We start from the raw sequence: 20,967 nt of genomic DNA, 5'->3' as shown, positions 1-20,967 counted from the left end.
GAATGAAATTCTTTGCTCATGTGAAAGCTTACACAGTGAACAGTACACTTTATAATAAATATAGCATTGAGCACAAAACACAGATAGTGCCAAAATTGTGCTACAGCCTGATATAGTGCAAAAGAAATGTTAAGTGACAATAACGGATTAACTAAGAGATGTAGAATTAAGAGTCTGAGAATGTGGCAGCACCATCATGAAAGAATACAAAACAGGTGTTTAATTCAGAAGTCTCTTATTTCATTTCATAATTCAATCTTTTTTCTCTACATGATTGATTTGGAATATGGGATACTGTGATCATATTACTGTGATTTAAATGTAACGTAATTCGTATTACTTACTTGTATCCTTATGAATTTTGTATTTGTATTTATGCAATTCATACAATATTAATAAAAAATATTGAAAGAGAGAAGTCTGCAGTGAGAAAGAAGCTGTTCTTGACTTTGGTTGTCCAGATATTCAAGCTCCTGTATCTTCTCCCAGGTGGAAGAGTGTGAAGGGAATGGCTGAGGTGACAAATATCCTTGATAATACTCTTAGATTTCCAGAATCAACACACTGTGAACACAGACTAGATGCAAGGATACAGTGAGCTTGAAATAGACTGGGCAATGTTTCTGCTGTCAGTTCAATGCTAGTTTCATCAACTAACATCACATTGCCTGATTTCCTTAATATCGAAATCGAGCAATCTCTGTCTTTATTATCTTCACTGACTGAGGCCCTTGGGTAGAAAATCTAAAGATTTGGGTAAAGAAGTTTCTTTCTAGCCAAGTCCCCAGTGTTCCAGGCTTTATATTGTGACTGTGTGGGAAATATTGTCTCTGCATCCACCTTACCAAATTTTGTAAAGATTTTGCATGGCTCAATAGAAAACTCACCTTAACCAGATTCAGGATAATAATAGGAGAGCCAAACCTTTGGAACATCTGGTCAAAATGAAGGGCTGCTACATGGGCAAATGGATCTGCCTGATCCACTGTAAAGGAAAAGGAAATAACAGGATAAAAGAATGAAATCAATAAAGAGAGACTAAAAACTTAAATATAATTGTTCCATCATATACCTAAGTAGGGATTCTGACAATCGAAAGAAAATATACTTGTGGATTTCATACTTTTGAACTGGTTTCAAAGGGCTAGATATTTTATCCAATCTTCTGAATTTAAGGAAATACCATACTAAAATCAAGGTATTACAAAGTATACCAAAATTAACATAGCAATGATCTATTGCTGGTACACAACAAATAAAATTTGACAGCTGGTTAAGTCATACTCTGAAGTTACCAAATATCAAAGTAGTTAATATTTCGCAAACACTTCTAGTATTTATAATTATTCAAACACTATTTTAAAAAAGTTAACGAGTTTAATATCAGAAAACTTACTTAAATCTATTTAAAATAATTTCATTAATTAATTCATGAAAATTACCTGATATGTACATATCTCCCTCCTGAACTGAATGGAATCAAACAGACTGCATCAAGCCTATCCCATTACAGAGCACCAGCATGTGGGAACATTCCACTGCTGGACACACTGAGTTACTGGAGCACAGTGACAATGACAGCAGCAAGGAAATGTAAGGAGGTTTGGAAATTCTGCCTTCGTGCAAATGGCCTTGAACTGGTGGTCAATCTGGTTCCCCCCACAAAATATATGCATTGATCTATTGTGAAATTAGATACAGGAAGAGATGCAAGCAAAGAGGAAATTTTTCATATGGGATTTTACTTGGAAGAAATAAGAAAGATAATTACAATACTACATAATTTGATAGCCATTCAATCTGTAACATAATTAATGTACTATTGAGATAAAGGCCCTGAAGATTTAATTTCAGTAAGGTACACTATGGAGGACTGGTAGCCTTGGAAAGAAAATAACGATTTACCAGACTCTATATTCAAGTCAATTGGCGTAAGGAGCAGATCATTCTTAGATCATGACTTACTTTTGACTGACCTGAGAAAAATTAATTGTTTTTATTTCAGATGTATAACAGTTGCATTTTGAGATTTTGGAGAAAACTTCTTCAACTGAAACTAAAATTCCAACCTTAGCACCAAACTCGGTGAAGTTCTACTTTGGCAAGAATTGCTAAAATCCTGTTCTTAATTTGGGCCTTAAGACATGAAATAATAAGAAATGAGAATACGATAGTCCATTTGGTCTCTAGAGCCTGCTCTGGTACTCAAAAATATAATGGTTGATTAACAGTGCTGTTGGATCTGACTACAGCTTAATTCTTACACTGTTTAATTGTTATTTTCTTTGCAGTTTAACATCTAATTATCTGCTTGTATTTTAAGTAGTTATTATATGCATATAACAGTTTAATATGCCTCTACTGGGTATACAAAGTACAACGTCTGGAAGCTTCTCTGTTCTGCATTACTTAAATAAGTGCTTTCTCATCAGTTAACTTGGTACTGCAGTATTGAATAATGGCTTTCTAATTGGTTAATTCTTAATCTACAAATTTGAATGGAATTTTCCTCATCTCTATGTGTATAAAATAGCTAAACATAAAGCAGCAACATTTTAATTTTCTTAGTTCTTTAATCTCCACTTCCCCTCTCTCTTCAACTAGCAGACCTCTATCACTGTTCTGTTCCTACTTTCTTTGTTCTATCAACTCTTAATAAAACAATAGTGAAACACCAAGTTTTGTGCTTCTTTCCTGACTTCTAAAAGAACCTTGGATCAAAAATATTAGAATCCAACTGTACTTAACTACTTTCCTATCCTTTCTCCACATCTCTTATAGATTAAAAATCTATGTCGGCTTTGAATGTAATCAATAATTAAAGCCTTCGTGACTTTCTGGGGCAAGGAATTCCAAAACATTGAGAAATTCTTCCTCCTCTCAGCCTTAAATGACTGCCTACCATACTGTACCTTGTACGCAGCTGAATTAAAACTTCCTTAACATTTTTAAACCCAATCCCCTTGAAATAAAAATCAACATTTCCTCGATCTTCCCAACTATGTTGCTCAACCTGTTGTAATCATCTATAAATGTGGCTACAGTACATTTGCTTCCAACAAATCATTAATGTGTTGTAAATAGCTGCATCCTTGCTTCAATCTTCCAATCATATTACATTCAACATGACCTCTTAACTTGTGTTGCAATCAATTATATTACATCTCTCCATTTCAGCTGTCACTTTGTAAAAAATTCGAATAAATTTTTCAGATATCTTATTGAAGCCATATTGACTCTGCTTGATCAGAAAATAACTTCCTAAATGTTCTGCTATCACCTCTTTAATAAATAATTCTAATATTTTTCCAATAATAGATGTTAAGCTAACTTTCCCATTTACCTACTTTTTAACCTCTTGATCTATATTTTTTTTCAAAAACAGTGGACGAGTTTTCAAAACCTGTTCTCAAGAATCTCAGCATTTTTGAAAGATTACAACCACTGAATCCTCCATCTCTCCAGCTATTTCAGGTCTTCTATTGCATTGTGTTATGATACTCATTGCAAGGATGAGTGAGCTAGCGCATTGGTTCAGGAATACAAGTTGTAGCTTGCACCATCCGTCTGGATACATTAACTTCATCTATACTTTATTTTGTGCTGTTCCTAACAATCTGTTGGCAAACTACAGACCTCGCTGTGATATATTTAACTAGTCATCTCTGTCGAGATGTTCTTTCTGAACTGGACATGTTAAAATGCACTCAGAGAAATTTGCCAATGTGTAGAAAGTTAACATCCCAGTGTTTTCTACCAAGCAACATTCAGGTTTTATGTATTGCCTAAAAAATGCATTGTGTCAGGGACAAAACTTACAAAAATTCAAAAACCTTGCAATGTTTGGGTAACTGTTTGAGGTATTTACTGAATTTCTCAACACGTACATGTAATTGGTGGCTTGGGCATCATAGTTGAAATGTCCTGAGACCAGTAGAGTGGAACAGAACCTCGAACTTGTACATAAGAAGAATAACTTCCAGCAGAAAAAGACATCACAGAAGCATCGTGAATTATCTGCTCAGTCTCTACTTCATTGGCCACATCTCCCTAGGAAAGTGAAAAATATAACCAATTTAATGGTACTGCTTATTTTCAGAATTGAAATTTTGATTTATAGTACACTCAGAGTTACACTACTTAATATGATTTCAAATCTGACACTTGTATTTATAATCTTTAATATATACAGAAAACATATTTCTAAACAAGCACACCCACCAGCATTTAGTAGCTTTGTGCACCTACTTCATAATTTGCACCTCTTTTCAGAAAACGAGTCCCAGCAAATTTACAAGATCTTCTGGCTATCAAAGTAACAAAAACTGGTCGTCCATAGATTAACATTTCTGGGTGAAGTTAAGGTGGAAAATAACTTCTTTTCGTGCCAGTTACATTACTAAAGGTCTTTCAGAGGGTATCAACTTCTTGATCAAAAGTTTTACTCCTTCAGTTATCACTGAGTCAGTATTTCCCATTGTGAAATGTCATTCTATAAAGCCTGGTCAATAGGTAACTATCTAGGGTGAATATCAGAAGGTATAAGAGATATGTTAATATTTTCACTCCTGCAGGCTTTGTGCTCTTGTAATTGGCTGCATTTTATTGATACAGATTTGTTTCCTTTTCCTATTCCTCCAGTTTACCCTAGCTGAATACAAAGAATACTTGCCAGTATTGTTCAAGATAAATCTATATAAACTGAGTGCCTCAAGATACTGAAAAATGCTGTCCCCACAAAATTCTCCAAACTCATTGGAAGGATGAGTGAGTTAGTGTCTTGATGTGAACGTTACCAAAGGCAGGAAGCAATGTGTACCTGGCATATGTTAATAGAGGATCTTTGTCTCAGAGATATTGAGTGCAAGATCCATGCCTGCAGGATGCATGACGAAGGTGAATTATAACATTGCAATGAGGAAGACTGAAAAAAGTGTCAGGGCTATGAAGCAATCTTTCCCTCCCTCCCCCATTCTGTATCCGGGGTAGTTTGTTGGGAGTGGAGCCCCACTAGAGAGACATCAGTGATTGGAAACTTTTCTGGAGACATTGCTGCTTTCTTTTTGTTTCAGCTTTCAGAAATAAAGAAGGTATGCTTAGTTTACCCTATCTGACAGATCTCAATAGACATGAAAATTGATATATCAATTCATGGGCGGCACAGTAGCCACTATCTGTAGGAAGTTTGTACGTTCTCCCTGTGACAGCATGGGTTTCCTCTGGTTTCCTCCTATGTTCCAAAGATGTATGGGTTAGTAGATTGATTAGTCACATGGGTGTAACTGCGCAGCGTGGGCTCGTTGAGCCAGAAGAGCCTGTTACTTTGCTGTATCTCTAAATAATTAAATACACTCCTTGGTCTGTTAAAAGATTTATGTTATTTTCTTCATAAAAAAGCTAACCTTAAATGAGCATGATAATGGAAATCTAGCCTTTAATTGCCAAGAGATTTCAGTGAGTCATTTTCTTGAATCCAAGTGAGCCTTTGTAGCTATTTGATACCAATGATTAGATTACTAGTCACTACAGAAAGCAGATGACGACCTTTCATGAAGGAAATTGTAATGAATAGATGGACAGACCAAGAATGAAAGACTACTGTACCATATAGCCTACTGTATAATATGGGACTATTTTATGTCATAGTAACACATTATTGAGCATGCGCTATTAGGCACATATTGATCTGTATATATGTGATCAGTTCGGGTTCCGTAAGTAAAAGCCCTTGTTAACTTAGCTCCAGTCTGTAGCATTTTTATAAGTGATATTGTTGTGTACACACAGCCACATACACAACAAAATGGCAACAAGGTTAATGAACCTGCATCATATTGGAACGCCGTGTTTTAATTGATAACGGCACTCAGAAGAGGCAGAGTGAGGCCGCGAGTCTGAAAAGAAGCGGGAGTTCAGCCAGAGTTGGGAACATTGGGAGACCGAAAGACACAGTCAGAGCAGCGGCACATCCGGGCGAGACCACAGCCAGCGCTGAAGCCCAGGGCAGAGGGTCTGCCTGCCTCATAAGGGAGATAAAAAAAAAAGGAGTGACACACACATCTAGCCAGAGTACGCTCACAACGCTAGCAAAAAAAAAGGTCACGTGAGTCAGAAAGAAAACAAGGGACTGCGGCTAAATTCACATAACAAGGATAAATTAACACAACAAGAATGGCATTAATTGGAACCATTACAACACTTGATAGTGGTATTGAAGACTGGGCAATTTATATTGAAAGAATAGAGTTATATTGTGATGCTAACGATGTTAATGCAGAAAAGGAAGCCAGCGTCTTACTTAGTGTAATGGGTGCAAAAACATACGGCCTACTATGGAGCTGATAAACCAGCTGACAAAACTTTCAAGCAAATAGTAGACACTCCTCAACAGCATTTAAACCCCAAACCGCTGGTCATTGCTGAAAGATTTAAATTCCATAAACGGAATCAGAGCAAAAATGAAAGCATTTCTGAATATTGTGCTGAATTGTGAAAATCATCAGAACATTGTCAATCTGCAGCTGGTCTATCAGACGCATTGAGGGACAGGTTAGCGTGTGGCATGTACTGTGAAACCACACAGAAGAAGCTCCTGTGTGAAAAAGACCTTACGTTCGAGAAAATGCTAAACATCTCAATATCATTAGAAGCAGCCGTATGAGGTGCTTCAGAGATACAACAAAAATCTCTGGAATATGCTACGAACAAAATGTCACTGCACAGAAATGAAGGAAAGAAATGTTACCGTTGCGGGAACAGGTCACATGACCCTGATGATTGTTGTTTTAAAGATAAAGAAAGCCGAAACTGTGGCAAACAGGGCCACACTGGCAGAGTATGCAAAGCTAGTAAACAGCAGGAAAAGGGCCAAATAAAGAGAAACAAGAAACCCAGAAGGGAAAATATAACAATGTACACAAAATGAAAGAAAGCAATTCTGATGAAAATGACTCAGACAAAAGTGAATTGTCTTGTCTGCCACTCCACAGCGTGGAAGAGACAGATGATCGAAGAGTTATATGGATCACTCCACAAGTGGCAGGCGTCAGACTGAAAATGGAGTTGGACACAGGCCCAGACTTAACAGTGATCTCTGTACGCGACTACAAACGACTGTTTTCGCACATACCTCTGAAATAAACTAAACTACTGCTAAAGACTTACACAGGACAGAGAGTGCGCCCCGAAGGCAAAATTAAAGTGACAGTGACCCACGGAGGTAAAACACAGCAGCTGAACCTCTATGTACTGAAAAATGGAGGACCACCATTGCTGGGACGTGAATGGCTCAGGAAAATTCAGTTGGATTAGCACACCATCAAGGCACTAGATATGTCAGCAAAGGAGGGCAGCAAGCCACATCTAAGAGATTGTCACAAATACTTGCTGACTCTGAGGAAGTGTTCATGAAAGCAATAGGAACACTTCGGGGCATGAAAGCAAAGATTGAGATTGAGGAAAATGCATGTCCAAAATTTCACAGAGCCAGGCCAGTGCCATATGCAATCCGTCCCACAGTAGAGGCAGAGCTGAAAAATCTGGAGCAGACTGGGGTCCTGTCAAAGGTGGATTGGAGTGAATGGGGCACACCTATTGTTCCAGTGATGAAGAAAACCTCTGGCACAAAACCAGGGAAACCAAGCAAGGTGCGCATATGTGGTGACTTTAAAGTGACTGTTAACCCAGTTCTCCACAGAGTAGAGTATCCTCTACCTCATATTGAGGACATCTTTGCTTCCCTGTCAGGAGGGGAACATTTCACAAAAATTGATTTGACCCAGGCTTACCTTCAAATGGAAATCAAGGAAGCATCCAAGAAATACCTGACAATAAATACACACAAATGACTATCAGTACAACAGGTTGGCGTTTGGGATAGCATCAGTGCCTGCAAACTGGCAAAGGGCAAGGGACCAGGTTCTGCAGGGATTCCAGGGACTCAGTGTTACCTGGATGACATCATTGTCACCGGCAAAGATGACGACGAACATCTTTCTAACCTTGAACAAGTGCTCACCAGGTTATGAGAATATGGGCTCAGAGCTAATCAACAGGAATGTGAGTTTTTCAAAAAGGAAATTTCATACTGTAGGCATGTGATCAACAAGGATGGCTTACACGTGTCTCAAGACAAGATAGAAGTGGTGCTTACGGCACCGCCACCTGAAAATGTGTCTCAGCTGAAAGCATATCTTGGACTAGTGAACTATTACCACAAGCTCTTTCCTAACCTATCCACAGTCCTACACCCACTACTTTATACTTTATTGTCGCCATACAATTGGTACTAGAACGTACACAGCGATATTTGATTCTGCGCTTCACACTCCCTGGATTACAAATATTAAATATTAAAAGTAGTTAAAATTAGTAAATAGCAAAAATTTAAATTATAAATCATAAATAGAAAAATGGGAAGTAACATAGTGCAAAAAAACCGAGAGGCAGGTCCGGATATTTGGAGGGTACAGCCCAGATCCGGGTCAGGATCCGTTCAGCAGTCTTATCACAGTTGGAAACAAGCTGTTCCCAAATCTGGCCGTACGAGTCTTCAAGCTCCTGAACCTTCTCCCGGAGGGAAGAGGGACGAAGTCTGTTGGCTGGGTGGGTCATGTCCTTGATTACCCTGGCAGCACTGCTCCGACAGCGTGCGGTGTATAGTGAGTCCACAGACGGAAGACTGGTTTGTGTGATGTGCTGTGCCGTGTTCACGATTTTCTGTAGCTTCTTTCAGTCTTGGACAGGACAACTTCCATACCAGGTTGTGATGCACCCTAGAAGAATGCTTTCTACAGTGCATCTATAAAAATTAGTGAGGGTTTTAGGGGACAGGCCAAATTTCTTTAGTTTTCTCAGGAAGTAAAGGTGCTGGTGGGCCTTCTTGGCAGTGAACTCTGCTTGGTTGGACCAAGTCAGGTCATTTGTGATATTGACCCCGAGGAACTTAAAGCTTTTGACCTGTTCCACTTGCGCACCACCGATGTAAATGGGGTCGTGCGGTCCGCTACTCCTTCTGAAGTCAACAACCAATTCCTTTGTCTTGCTGACGTTGAGGGATAGGTTATTGTCTTCGCACCATGCCACCAGGTTCTTAATTTCCTCTCTGTACTCAAACTCATCATTACCTGAGATATGGCCTACAATTGTTGTGTCATCAGCAAACTTGTATACTGAGTTTGATGGAAATTTGGCTACACAATCATGGGTGTACAGTGAGTACAGCAGGGGGCTGAGTACACAGCCTTGTGGGACACCGGTGCTCAGCATGATTGTAGAGGAGAGCCTGTCCCCTATTTTTACAGCCTGGCTCCTGTCTGTGAAGATCCAGCTGCAGATCTGAGTGCTAAGGCCCAGGTTCTGGAGCTTAGGAATCAGTTTATTTGGAATGATGGTATTAAAGGTAGAGTTGTAGTCAATGAAAAGGAGCCTTACGTATGTGTCTTTATTCTCCAGGTGCTCTAAGGAGGAATGTTGGGCCAGAGAGATGGCACCTGCCGTTGACCTGTTGCTCCGGTAGGCGAATTGCAAAGTGTCGAGGTTGACCGATAGGCTATGGTTGATGTGTGCCATAACCAATCTCTCGAAGCACTTAATAGCAATTGATGTCAGAGTCACAGGTTGATAGTCATTCAGGCATGCCACCTTGCTCTTCTTTGGCACTGGGATTATCGTTGCCTTCTTAAAACATGAGGGGATCTTAGACTGAAGCAAGGAGCAGTTGAGGGTGTCAGCATACACTCCAGCTAGCTTGCTTGCACAGGCCCGGAGAACCCGTCCCGGGATGCCATCTGGGCCCGTCGCCTTCCTTGGATTTATCTTCACTAAATGCATTATTACAGGCAGGGACACAATGGAAGTGGACTGAGAGCTGTGGGAAAGCTTTTCAAGAAGCTAAGACTCATAACTTCAGACAGGGTGCTCACACACTTTGACCCCTCCTTACCTATCCGACTAGCTTGTGATGCCTCACCCCATGGGATAGGAGCTGTGTTATCGCACAAGTTTCCTGATGGCTCCAAAAGACCAATAGCCTTTGCCTCAAGAACGCTAACTTCAGCTGAATGCAGCTACGCACAAGTTGGCAGAGAGGCTCTAAGCCTCAGGTGGGGAGTCAAAAAATTTAGTCACGACCTGTATGGCCAAAAGTTTACTCTGTTGACTGACCATCAGCCGCTCATGTCAATCTTCAATCCAAGAAAAGGCGTTCCAGTGATGACAGCACAAAGGTTACAGCGATGGTCCCTTTTCTTAGGAGGTCACAGGTACAACATCGAACACAAGGGGACCAAGCGACATGGCAACGCAGATGGTCTGTCACGTTTACCACTGCCCACTTCCAAGGTAACTACGCAAATGGATTCAGCAGGGATCTTTCACACAACAATAGTTGAACAATTACCAGTAACAAACAGCCTCATTGAAAGGGAAACATGCAATGACCCTATGTTGTCAAAAGTGTATGACATCACGGTAAAGGGATGGCCATCGCGGGGTAACACACTATTTCCAGCCTTCTCAGCGAGGATGGAGCAGTTGTCAGTGTGTCGGGGAACACTAATGTGTGGCTTACAAGTGGTGATTCCTCCCAAGCTACGCACCCGAGTGCTGGAGGAACTGCACAAGGGGCACCTGGGTACCGTGAAGATGAAAGGTCTTGCCCGTGCCTACATGTGGTGGTCAGGAATCGATAAACAAATTGAGGACATGACCAAGAACTGCTCTGGATGTCAAAAGATCCAGAACACACCACCACAAGCCCCTCTCCATCCATGGGAGTGGCCTTCATCATCATGGCAGCCAGTGCACATCGACTTTGCTGCACCATTCATGGACTCTATCTTTTTAAATCGCTATTGATGCACATTCCAAATGGCCAGAGGTCATCAAAATGAAGTCAACCACATCAGAAAAGACCATTACAGTGCTGAGGACCATGTTCGCCAGGAATGGCATACCAGAGCAAATCTGCACAAACAATGGACAACAACTTGTCTCTGAAGAATTCCAAAGTTTTGTGAAGAACAATCGAATCAAGCACTTTACATCGGCTCCTTACCATCCATCCACAAATGGGTTGGCAAAAAGATCTGTAGGGACATTCAAGAAAGCCCTTGAGGCAAGGAACAGTGAAAATCGACCACTACAACACAAGATAGACAGCTTCCTCCTTGCCTATCGTAATGCAGTACATGCAACCACTAACCAGACTTCAGCGATGATGTTTCTGATAAGGAACCTGAGGTCCCACATGGATCTTCTCAAACCAAATGTACGGCGTGATGTAGAGAACAGACAGTTCAAACACTTGAATGCTAAGTCAACATGGAGCTTCAATGTGGGGCAGTCAGTTCTTGCACGGGATTACCGGACTGAAAAGTGACAGCCGGGTATAATTTCCGTCATAGATGGGCCACTGATGTATAGAGTACAGGTGGGAGAGAAAGTATGGAGATGTCATGTGGATCAAATCCTGGATGCTCAGGTGAAAAACTCAACAACACCTTGCCCGGACTCCTATGGCATAGAATGTTCAGGTGGAAAACACAACAACATCTTGCCCTGACTTCCTGGACATAGAAGCAAACACTCCTGACGTGACTACATCAGCCTCGTCCACAGATAAGCCTGTCATCAGTGCTGAGGACCCACCTGATGTACCTGTGGAGACTAATTCCCCAAATCAAAAGTTGCAGAGCAGACATTACCCAGACAGGCAGAGAAGGCCCCCCACCCCAAGAGACTTCAGTTATAATTACTATTACTTTACTTTGTTATAATTTCATATTATTAAGTTACTAATTAAACAGTTGGTGGGCACTTGTATATTAAGGGTACACATACAGTATTTGTTTAGATTAGATTAGATTCAACTTTATTGTCATTGTGCCGAGTACAGGTACAAAACCAATGAAATATATTTAGCATCGGACCAGAAATGCAAAGAATAGTGTTATTTACAAAATAACTGCGAATAGTGCCCCTAAAAAAAGTTGATACACTTTTAAAATAAAAGTGGAGTGTACCATATAGCCTACTGTATAATATGGGACTATTTTATGTTGTAGTAACACGTTATTGAGCATGCGCTATTAGGCACGTATTGATCGGTATATGTGTTCAGTTCGGGTTCCGTAAGTAAAAGCCCCTGTTAACTTAGCTCCAGCCTCTATTTTTATAGTTTTTATTAATGATATTGTTGTGTAAACGGCCACATACACAACAACTACCTTCCCTAAAAAAGCAGTGATAGTTGTGTATTTTTAAACAGCCATCTGACAGCTTCATGCTCAGTTTTATTGAAGGCTGGAGTCTGGAATGTCTTGCCTGAAGACATTGTGAAGGAAAATATTAATGATATAAACATATAGACTAGTAGTTAAATCACCAAGACTTAGAAGGCTGCAGATCTACTGTGGGTAAATGGATGTAGTGTAGATAGAAACAATAGGTGATATGGACATGGTGGATGTTGTTCCTGTGCTGTGTGACTATGATAGATTGCTGCTCAATTTCACTGGTCCTTATCAAGAGCCAATGATAAGTCATAAGGTTTTATTTTAAATTATAAAAACAATGTTCAGGTCAGAAGACAATTAATTCATCTTTAATTACTTGTTAAGTGTTCCTCAGGCAGTGTCCTAGACTCTATCATCTTCAGGGACTTCAATGACTTCCTTCAGAAGGTCAGAAGTGAGAATGTTTATTGATTAAGACATGATGTTGAATAACATTTGCAGCTTGCATGCTCCAAGGCCTAGACAACATATAGACATCCGATGGTGAGAGGCCAATAATTTTTGTGTAACAGCAGTGACAGGCAATAATCAGTCTGACACGAGACTAACCACATACCACATATCTTCAACAATGTTGCAAAGCAACCTCCCCCCCCCCATCATCAACATCTCAGGGGTCACTACTAACTAGAAATTCAAATGGACCAGCTATATAAATGTTGTGGTTACATCAGGTTACAGGCCAGGTTATTTCATGCTCTTGTTATTTATTGCTATTTACTTAGCTGCATTTCAACCATTTGTTGTCGTCTATACTCTTGCTCTTTTATTGATCCTATTTATAGTTACTGTTCTATAGATTTGCTGAGTATGCCCACAGGAAAAAAGAATCTCAGGGCTGTTTGTGGTTACATGTATGTACTCGGATAATAAATTTTACTTTGAACTTTAAAGGTATCTTGGAGTCATTCATCTCTTAACACTACAGTTTTCTACCATTTAGAACACATGCCAGCCATTTGTTGGCATACTTGCTATTTTCCTGAATGACTGCAGTTCCAATGACACTCATCACTTCTAACATTATAGAACCTTATAAATTTCAACTTTTTAAAAAACTTATGTTTAATACTTCTAGATTCTTTAGCCAACATGTGAAGAAATATCCTAACATAATTTCACTGAGGGGAAGATGCTGACAGTGTTATTATGCCCATCCCATTAAGTTCTTCTCTTACACTAAATGCCACGGTAGCCACGGTAGCATAGTGGTTAGTGCAATGCTATCACAGCTTGGGGATTTGGAGTTCAATCCCAGCGTTCTCTGCAAGAAATCTCTGTACAATTAAAAATAAAATAAATAAATAAACAGAGATTTTCAGTCCCTATCGGAAAGAAATGTGCGTCATAGCTGCAAGAAAATTTTACCACAAAATTTTACAACAGAACAGATAACACTTGACATTCTCCAAAATATTTAAATCACTTAAAAATGGAAAATATATGAAAAGGATACTTGATTGGCCACAGAATCCATGAATAATATACAACAACCAATTATGATGGACGGCAGCTTTGACTCTTTCCAACATATAACCATTCCAAGTATATTTGAGGTAAGGTTCATTCCGAATGCCATAATGACTCGGTACTGAAAATAATAAGTATTTTATAATTAGCATGTTAAAAACCAGTAATATTAGTCAATGGTATTCTGGCATATCAACAATGGAACTAGCAGCTGCAGCTTTTTACTTTGGGAGGATTCGGATGTTATTTGCATGCTTCTATAACGATTTGACATCTGTGCTCCCAATGAACGGATTGCAAGCACCAAAGGCATTCTGATTGCTCCTTCCCCATTTTCAAGGTTTTGTCTACAGATTTGCTATGAATAGTGGGCAGGAATCATTTCCCTTCTTCCCTACCAGGCTCTATCTGTCCATTATCACCTCCCCATCTAACCTATCTCTCTATTGTCCTCTGTTCCACTCCTCCCTCATACTGTCATGTACTGCCAATCATTACTTCTCCCTCAGCCTTGATGCAAGGTCTCAATGCAAAACATCATTTTACTCTTTTTGCCTCCACAGATGCTGCTTGACTTGCTGAGTTGTTCTAGTGTTGTTTTTTTTGTTACAGGTTTAAGAATCTGAATCTCTTTTGTCTTCAACATTATTGAATACTTTTTTGTTGAACAAAAGTAGATAGAACCATTTCCATAATAATTACAATTAGCTCAACCTAACAAAAATATTCTAAAGCAGGGGTTCCAAAGCTTTTTTTTAATCAATGGACAAATACCATGGGAACCCCCGTTTTAAAATAACATGGAATACTCTGTGTTATCCAACTTCAATACTGGGGGAGAATTTAATATTTAATTTTTATACATTGTACCAGAAACAGCAACAAGCAAGATCAGAACAAGCCAATTGTGACACAAACCAGAAAGACTGGCTGTCTGAAATTGTTGAATTCAGTCGAGTCTTGAGAGTTGTGCTGACCTGGGGGAAGATGAAGCTTTGTCCTTTAAGCCCAGATTGGGCAAGTAGCCAAAGACAGAAGTCCATATGGAAGTGGAATGGAAACTTATAATGATAACTTGAGGACTGAACTGAAATGTTCTGCAAACCAGTCACCCCATCTGCATTTGGAGAAGTGGGATGGAGAATTATAGTGACTAACAACTTAAGGACTGGACTGAAATATTCAGCAAAGCAGTCACCCAATTTACATTTGCTTTCTCCAATGTACACCAGATCATAAATTCGCTGAACTGGAAATGCAATTGAATCACTGCTTCACCAGAATGCATACTTGGGTCTGTGAGAAGGAAACAGCCAAAAGAACAGGTTAAATCTCTTGCAAATGCATGGGAAAGTACCAATAGAAGAGGAATAGTTCATAGAGATAGAAGAGTAAATCACAGATTTGTATAAGCATAATCCTCTCAGAATGCTGAAAGGGGGAGAGAGGCATATATCAAAAAGAAATTGTTTTTAAAGTGAAATCATCAAAACAAGTATAACAGTGATGCAAAAACTAGGAAAGTGGAATGGAATCTTTACAAGAAATAGGAGGGAGGAAACAGAGTCCAGACAACTGTGGGAATCACGGGCCAGTGTTGGATACTTGTGATTAAGTTTTGTAGAACAGTGAACAATGAATTTACTCCACAATATTCAAAAGAGAACCCCAAAGGAATCTGAGCTAGACAACATACGTATCCACCTATCATTAAATTACCCTCAATAAACTTCCTACATCTATCACAATGTATATTTACCACTTCCATCGTGTGTAGTAACACCCTCATCCTCAAAGATATCAAAGCTGTCTCGACAACCGTGCCCAAGTGTTTCACTTTTTAACCTTTCACTGGGCATTTTCAATACCGTCAGATTGAATTGAAGAGAATGAGTCAAATCATAGCTATAACTAAAGAAAAGAGAGAGCAGTATTATTATCAACGGTTCCTTTAGACATTTAATTCAACCAAATAGAATGCATCTTATTCTAAAATGAAACAGAACATTTCTTTCAGCCTTCTAATGGATGGATATCTAACATGATGGACTGTTTCTTTATTTAGTGCTGTGGTGAGCACTATTGTGGACAGACACCATTACAACCTAGGTATGAACATAGATTAATCAGCTAAATTCAAAAGGTGAGATGTGTAAACCTAGGTAGACGCCTGTGGGGAAATGTTCCAATTGCTTTAGTCATATGTGGAATGAAAGAAGATGGCTCTCACCCCTCAATTAATCATAATATTGCCTCAGGAATTTTCAGCATAGTATTCTTTTAGTCCTAGTCATCTTCAGCTGATTCATCATTAATATTTGCACTGAAAATTAGATTTACTGATACAAATGTAATATTGAATTCTATTTGCAGCAGTTTAGAGAATAATCACAGTCTTGCCTGCATGCAGCAAGATTTAAACAACATTCAGGCATAGGCTGAAAAACAACAAGCAGAATTTGTAGAAGAAAGCACCACACAATGATCATCTCCAACATGAGAGTGCTACTACTTATCCTTAAAGTTGAATAGCATTATCATGAGACCCAAGGCCATCCTCAAATCTCATTAAAACTTAGGATAAAAGATCATATGACAATTGGTCTTTGATGCCAATGTGACGCAGGTCCCTGACACCCCCACTCCCTATCATGCTGCTGGCTGATGTACAGTTTCTGGAAAATAAAATCGCAGACCTCAGAGCAAGATGGAAGCGTCAGAGGGACATCAGGAAACACTGTGTACTTTACTTCATGGAGATATGGCTCACCCCCAGTGCTCTAGACAGAGGGTGGAGGGGGGTGGAGATTTAAACTAGTTGCAAGTGGATGGGAACCAGAGCGCCATGACAACTGGTGCAGTGGTTACGGGGAAAGATGTTGTTAAGCCTACATACAGATACAGAAATCAAAAGGTTGAGTACGGAGGGAATAGCAAATTTGAGGTACATCTATTTCAATGCTAGGAATATTGTAGGTGAGACAATGAGCTTAGAGTATGGAACAGCCCATGGAATTATGACATTGTAGCCTTAGTGAGACTTTGTTGCAGGAGGGCAAGACTGGTAGCTCAATATTCCGGGGTTCCGTTGCTTTTATCATGATAGAAATGGACGGAATAAAGCAGGGGTCCCCAACCTTTTTTGCACTGCAGACCAGCCGACTCCGGGGGGGGAGGGTTGCCAACGGACAAAAGTAGCAGTCACGTACGTTGTGTTTACCCCGAGAAAGACTAGAATGACCCTGAAGCCTTGCATGGGCACCAGTATGCATGCATGTGTGTACGTGCCGATTTTTTTCTACAAATCGTTTTTAGCGATTCTGTTCGGGGGGGGGAGGTTTTACGATCGGAATATAGGTGATAAGTGGCTAATACACTCAATTTCGTTTCTAAAAGGGTTTACCTAACAAATTTAATATTAAACACACAGCGCATATTTTCCTCGCATGAATATAGTGATAAGTCTATCAGGGGAGGACAGGGGAGCTTGAAGTAAGCGTTGAACGAACTTCCAGTAGAAGTTGTAGAGGTAGGTTTGATATTATCATTTAAAGAAAAATTGGTTAGGTATATGGACAGGAAAGGAATGGAGGGTTACAGGCTGAGTGCAGGTCGGTGGGACTAGGTGAGAGTAGCATTTGGCACGGACTAGAAGGGCAGAGATCACCTTTTTCTGTGCTGTAATTGTTATATGGTTATATAACAATTCAGCCCTGGGCTGAATACTTGTTCCCTGCAACAAGACGGTCCTATCGAGGGGTGATAGGAGACAGCGATACTCGAAGGGGGTTCCTTATGTCCAGTCTATTCCGCAGTTTAATTTTCGTTGCATTCACTGCATAGGTATGTTGGAAATGGAAGCAAGGTTTTCAGTGCTTTCGTGGCTATCTCACGATATTTAGCCTTGACTTTGATCCAGAATGCCGGCAGAGATGTTATGTCAAACATACTTTTCAGCCCGCCGTCAGTTGCAAGCTCGAGGAGCTGATCTTCTTCCCGCGCTGACACAGATGACGTGGGGGTAATGACCTCCCGTGCGTTCAAGCTTAACATTGGGCATGACAGGGAATGAGGAAAGGTGCAGCTGATTCCTATCACCAAATCATATCGCTTCCTCGCGGCCCGGTAGCACATGCTCTGTGGCCCAGTAGCGGTCCGCGGCCCAGTAGTTGCGGACCACTGGAATAAAGGGAAGGGTTGGCATTACTAGTCAGGGAAAATGTCACTGTAGTACTAAGCAGGACAGACTGGAGAGCTTGTTTACTGAGGCTAAACAGGTGGAACTGAGAAATAAGAAAGGGATGACCATGTTAACGGAATTATATTATAGACCACCCAAAAGTCAGCCGGATTTAAAGGAGCAAATTTGTAGAGTGATCGCAGACTGTTGCAAGAAACACAAGGTAGTGATACGAGGTAATTTTAACTTTCCACATATTGATTTCGATTCCTATACTGTGAAAGGGCTGGATGGGATATTTTGTTAAGTATGTACAGTAAGTTTCGTTAATCAATATATAGACATGTCAAGTAGAGAGAGTGCAATACTGGTGACAGAAGTGTGTGAAGGGGATCTAGTGGTCATAATTCTATTAGTTTCAAGATAATTATGAAGAAGGATAGGTATGGTACTTGCGTTGTGATTCTAAATTGGAGAAAAGCCAATTTTGATGGTATCAGAAAGGATCTAGTAAATGTGGATTGGGACAGGTTCCTTTCTGGTAAAGGTGTGCTTGGTAAGTGGGAGTCCTTTAAAAGTGAAATCTTTAGAATGCAGTTTGAATGTCGAATAAAAGGCAAGACTAACAGATTTAGTTTTTGAGAGAAATTTAGACCGTGGTTAAGAAGAAGGAGATGCATAGCATGTATAGACAGCAAGGAATAAATGGGATACTTGATGAGTATAAGAAATGCAAAAGAACACTTAAGCTGGAAATCAGGAGAACTAAAAGAAGGCATAAGGTTGCTCTCACAAAGTGGTCCCCTACCACCGGGCCACAAAGCATGTGCTCCCAGGCTGCGAGGAAATGATATGATTTGGCGATATAAGTCAGCTGCACCTTTCCTCATTCCCTATCACGCCCACTGTTGAATTTGAACGCACGCGAGGTCATTACGCACACATCATTCATGTCAGCGCGGGAAGAAGATCAACTCCTTGAGCTTGCAAATGACGACGGGCTGAAAAGTATGTCTGACATAACATCTCTGACGGCATCCTGGATCAAAGTCAAGGCTAAATATCCTGAGATAGCCACGAAAGCACTGAAAACGTTGCTTCCATTTCCAATATATCTCTGCGAAGCGGGGTTTTCTGCAATGAATGCAACAAAAACTAAATTGCGGAATAGACTGGACATAAGGAACCTCCTTCAAGTATTGCTGTCTCCCATCACCCCTCGATGGGACCGTCTTGTTGCAGGGAAACAAGCCCAGGGCTCCCACTGATTCAGCGATATTGGTGTGTTGCAATGATTTTATATGTTCATACAAGGAAAATATGCGCTGTGTGTTTAATATCCAAACGTTACTTAAAATGTTATGACGCTATTGACTTATAAGTACTTATAATTGACATACCACTATATTCATGCAAGGAAAATATGCGCTGTGTGTTTAATATTAAATTCGTTAGATAAACCGCTTTAAAAACAAAATTGAGTGTATTAGCCACTTATAAGTGACTTATAGTTAATTTATCACCTATATTCCAGTCGTGATTAACACCCCCGCCCCAGGGTTGCCAACTGTCCCGTATTAGCCAGGACATCCCGTATATTGGGCTAAATTGGTTTGTCCCATACAGGACCGCCCTTGTCCCATGTTTCCCCCGCTAAGGTAGAACGTTCCTATGAAACCTTTTGTGCCGAAATGGCGTAAAGCGAAGAAGCAACTACCATTCATTTATATGGGAAAATTTTTTGAGCGTTCCCAGACTCAAAAAATTACCTACCTAATCACACCAAATAACATATGAAACCTAAAATAACACTAACATATAGTAAAAGCAGGAATGATATGATAAATATACAGCCTATATAAAGTAGAAATAATGTATGTACAGTGTAGTTTCACTAAACAGAATCGCCAAAAACGATTTGTAGAAAAAAATCGGCACGTACACGCATGCGCACACAGGTGCCCATGCAAGGCTTCATGGTTATGGTAGTCTTTCTTGAGATAAACACAATGTATTTGACTGCTGCTCTTGTCCGTTTGCAACCCTATGCGCCCCCCCCTCCCCACCCGTTCGGCTGGTCCGCAAGAATATTGTCAATATTAAACCAGTCTGCTGTTCGAAAAAGGTTGAGGACCCCTGCTCCAGCAGACAAGGTGAAGGAGAATTACCATGGATTTATACGGATATATTAAAAGCAAAAGGATAGCAAGGGAAAAGATTTGTCTTCTTGAAGAACAGCATCTATGCTTGCAGCCAGAAGAGATTATTTTTTGTATTTGTATTTACACAGTTTATATAAGTGAAGCAAAACAGCAGTGAGATCATGGACTGTTTACAGATTACCGAGGAGCTGCTGCTTTCTGTCTTGATGCAAATTAAGGTGGATAAATCCCTAGGGCCTGACAAGGTGTTCCCATGTGAAAGGCTACTACAGAAACTGCAGGGGCCCCAGCAGAGGTACTTAAAATGTCCTCTGTCACGGTGAGGTGCTGGAAAGCTGGTGGATGGCTTATGCTGCTCTGTTGTTTAAGAAAGCCTTCTAAGAATTAGCCGGGAAATTATTAGCTGTTGAGGCCTGACGTCAGTAGTACACAAGTTATTGGAGCAGAGATTTGATGGAGGTATACCATAAAATTATAAGTAAATGTAAGCAGGCTTTTTCCACTGAGGTTAGATGACACTAGAACTAGAAGTCATGGGTTAAGAGTTAAAGGTGAAATGTTTAAGGGGAAAATGAGGGGGAATTTCTTCACTTAGAGGGTGGTGAGAGTGTGGAATGAGCTGCCAGCAAAAGGGGTGGATGCTGATTCAATTTTAACACTTAAAAGAAATTTGGATAATCACATAGGTGGCAGGAGTATAGACAGCTATTGTTTACGTTCAGGTCAATGGGTTTGGGGAGAATAGCAGTTGAACATAGACTAGATGGGCCGAAGTGCCTGCTTCTGTGCTATAGTACTCTAGGACTCTATAATTCCTCTGAATGAATATGCAACAGTTGTAACCAACTTTATAAAGACT

At 40.1% G+C, this 20,967-nt stretch overlaps 1 protein-coding gene across 1 annotated transcript in view; it reads right to left on the bottom strand.

Annotated features, from left to right (window-relative positions):
- Positions 1–20,967, bottom strand: part of fig4a (FIG4 phosphoinositide 5-phosphatase a) — a 112,734-nt gene that overhangs the window by 60,756 nt on the left and 31,011 nt on the right. The window contains exons 7-11 of the mRNA XM_072246364.1: positions 15,526–15,677; positions 13,753–13,887; positions 4,249–4,349; positions 3,888–4,050; positions 888–985 (exon numbers count right to left, since the gene is read on the bottom strand). Of these exons, the coding sequence (XP_072102465.1) occupies positions 888–985; positions 3,888–4,050; positions 4,249–4,349; positions 13,753–13,887; positions 15,526–15,677 (649 nt within the window). The remainder of the gene's footprint in view (positions 1–887; positions 986–3,887; positions 4,051–4,248; positions 4,350–13,752; positions 13,888–15,525; positions 15,678–20,967) is intronic.

The sequence above is a fragment of the Mobula birostris genome, chromosome 2 (genome assembly GCF_030028105.1).
Source record: "Mobula birostris isolate sMobBir1 chromosome 2, sMobBir1.hap1, whole genome shotgun sequence".
Classification (NCBI taxonomy): domain Eukaryota; kingdom Metazoa; phylum Chordata; class Chondrichthyes; order Myliobatiformes; family Myliobatidae; genus Mobula; species Mobula birostris.
This window is presented reverse-complemented; position numbering and strand designations above follow the sequence as displayed.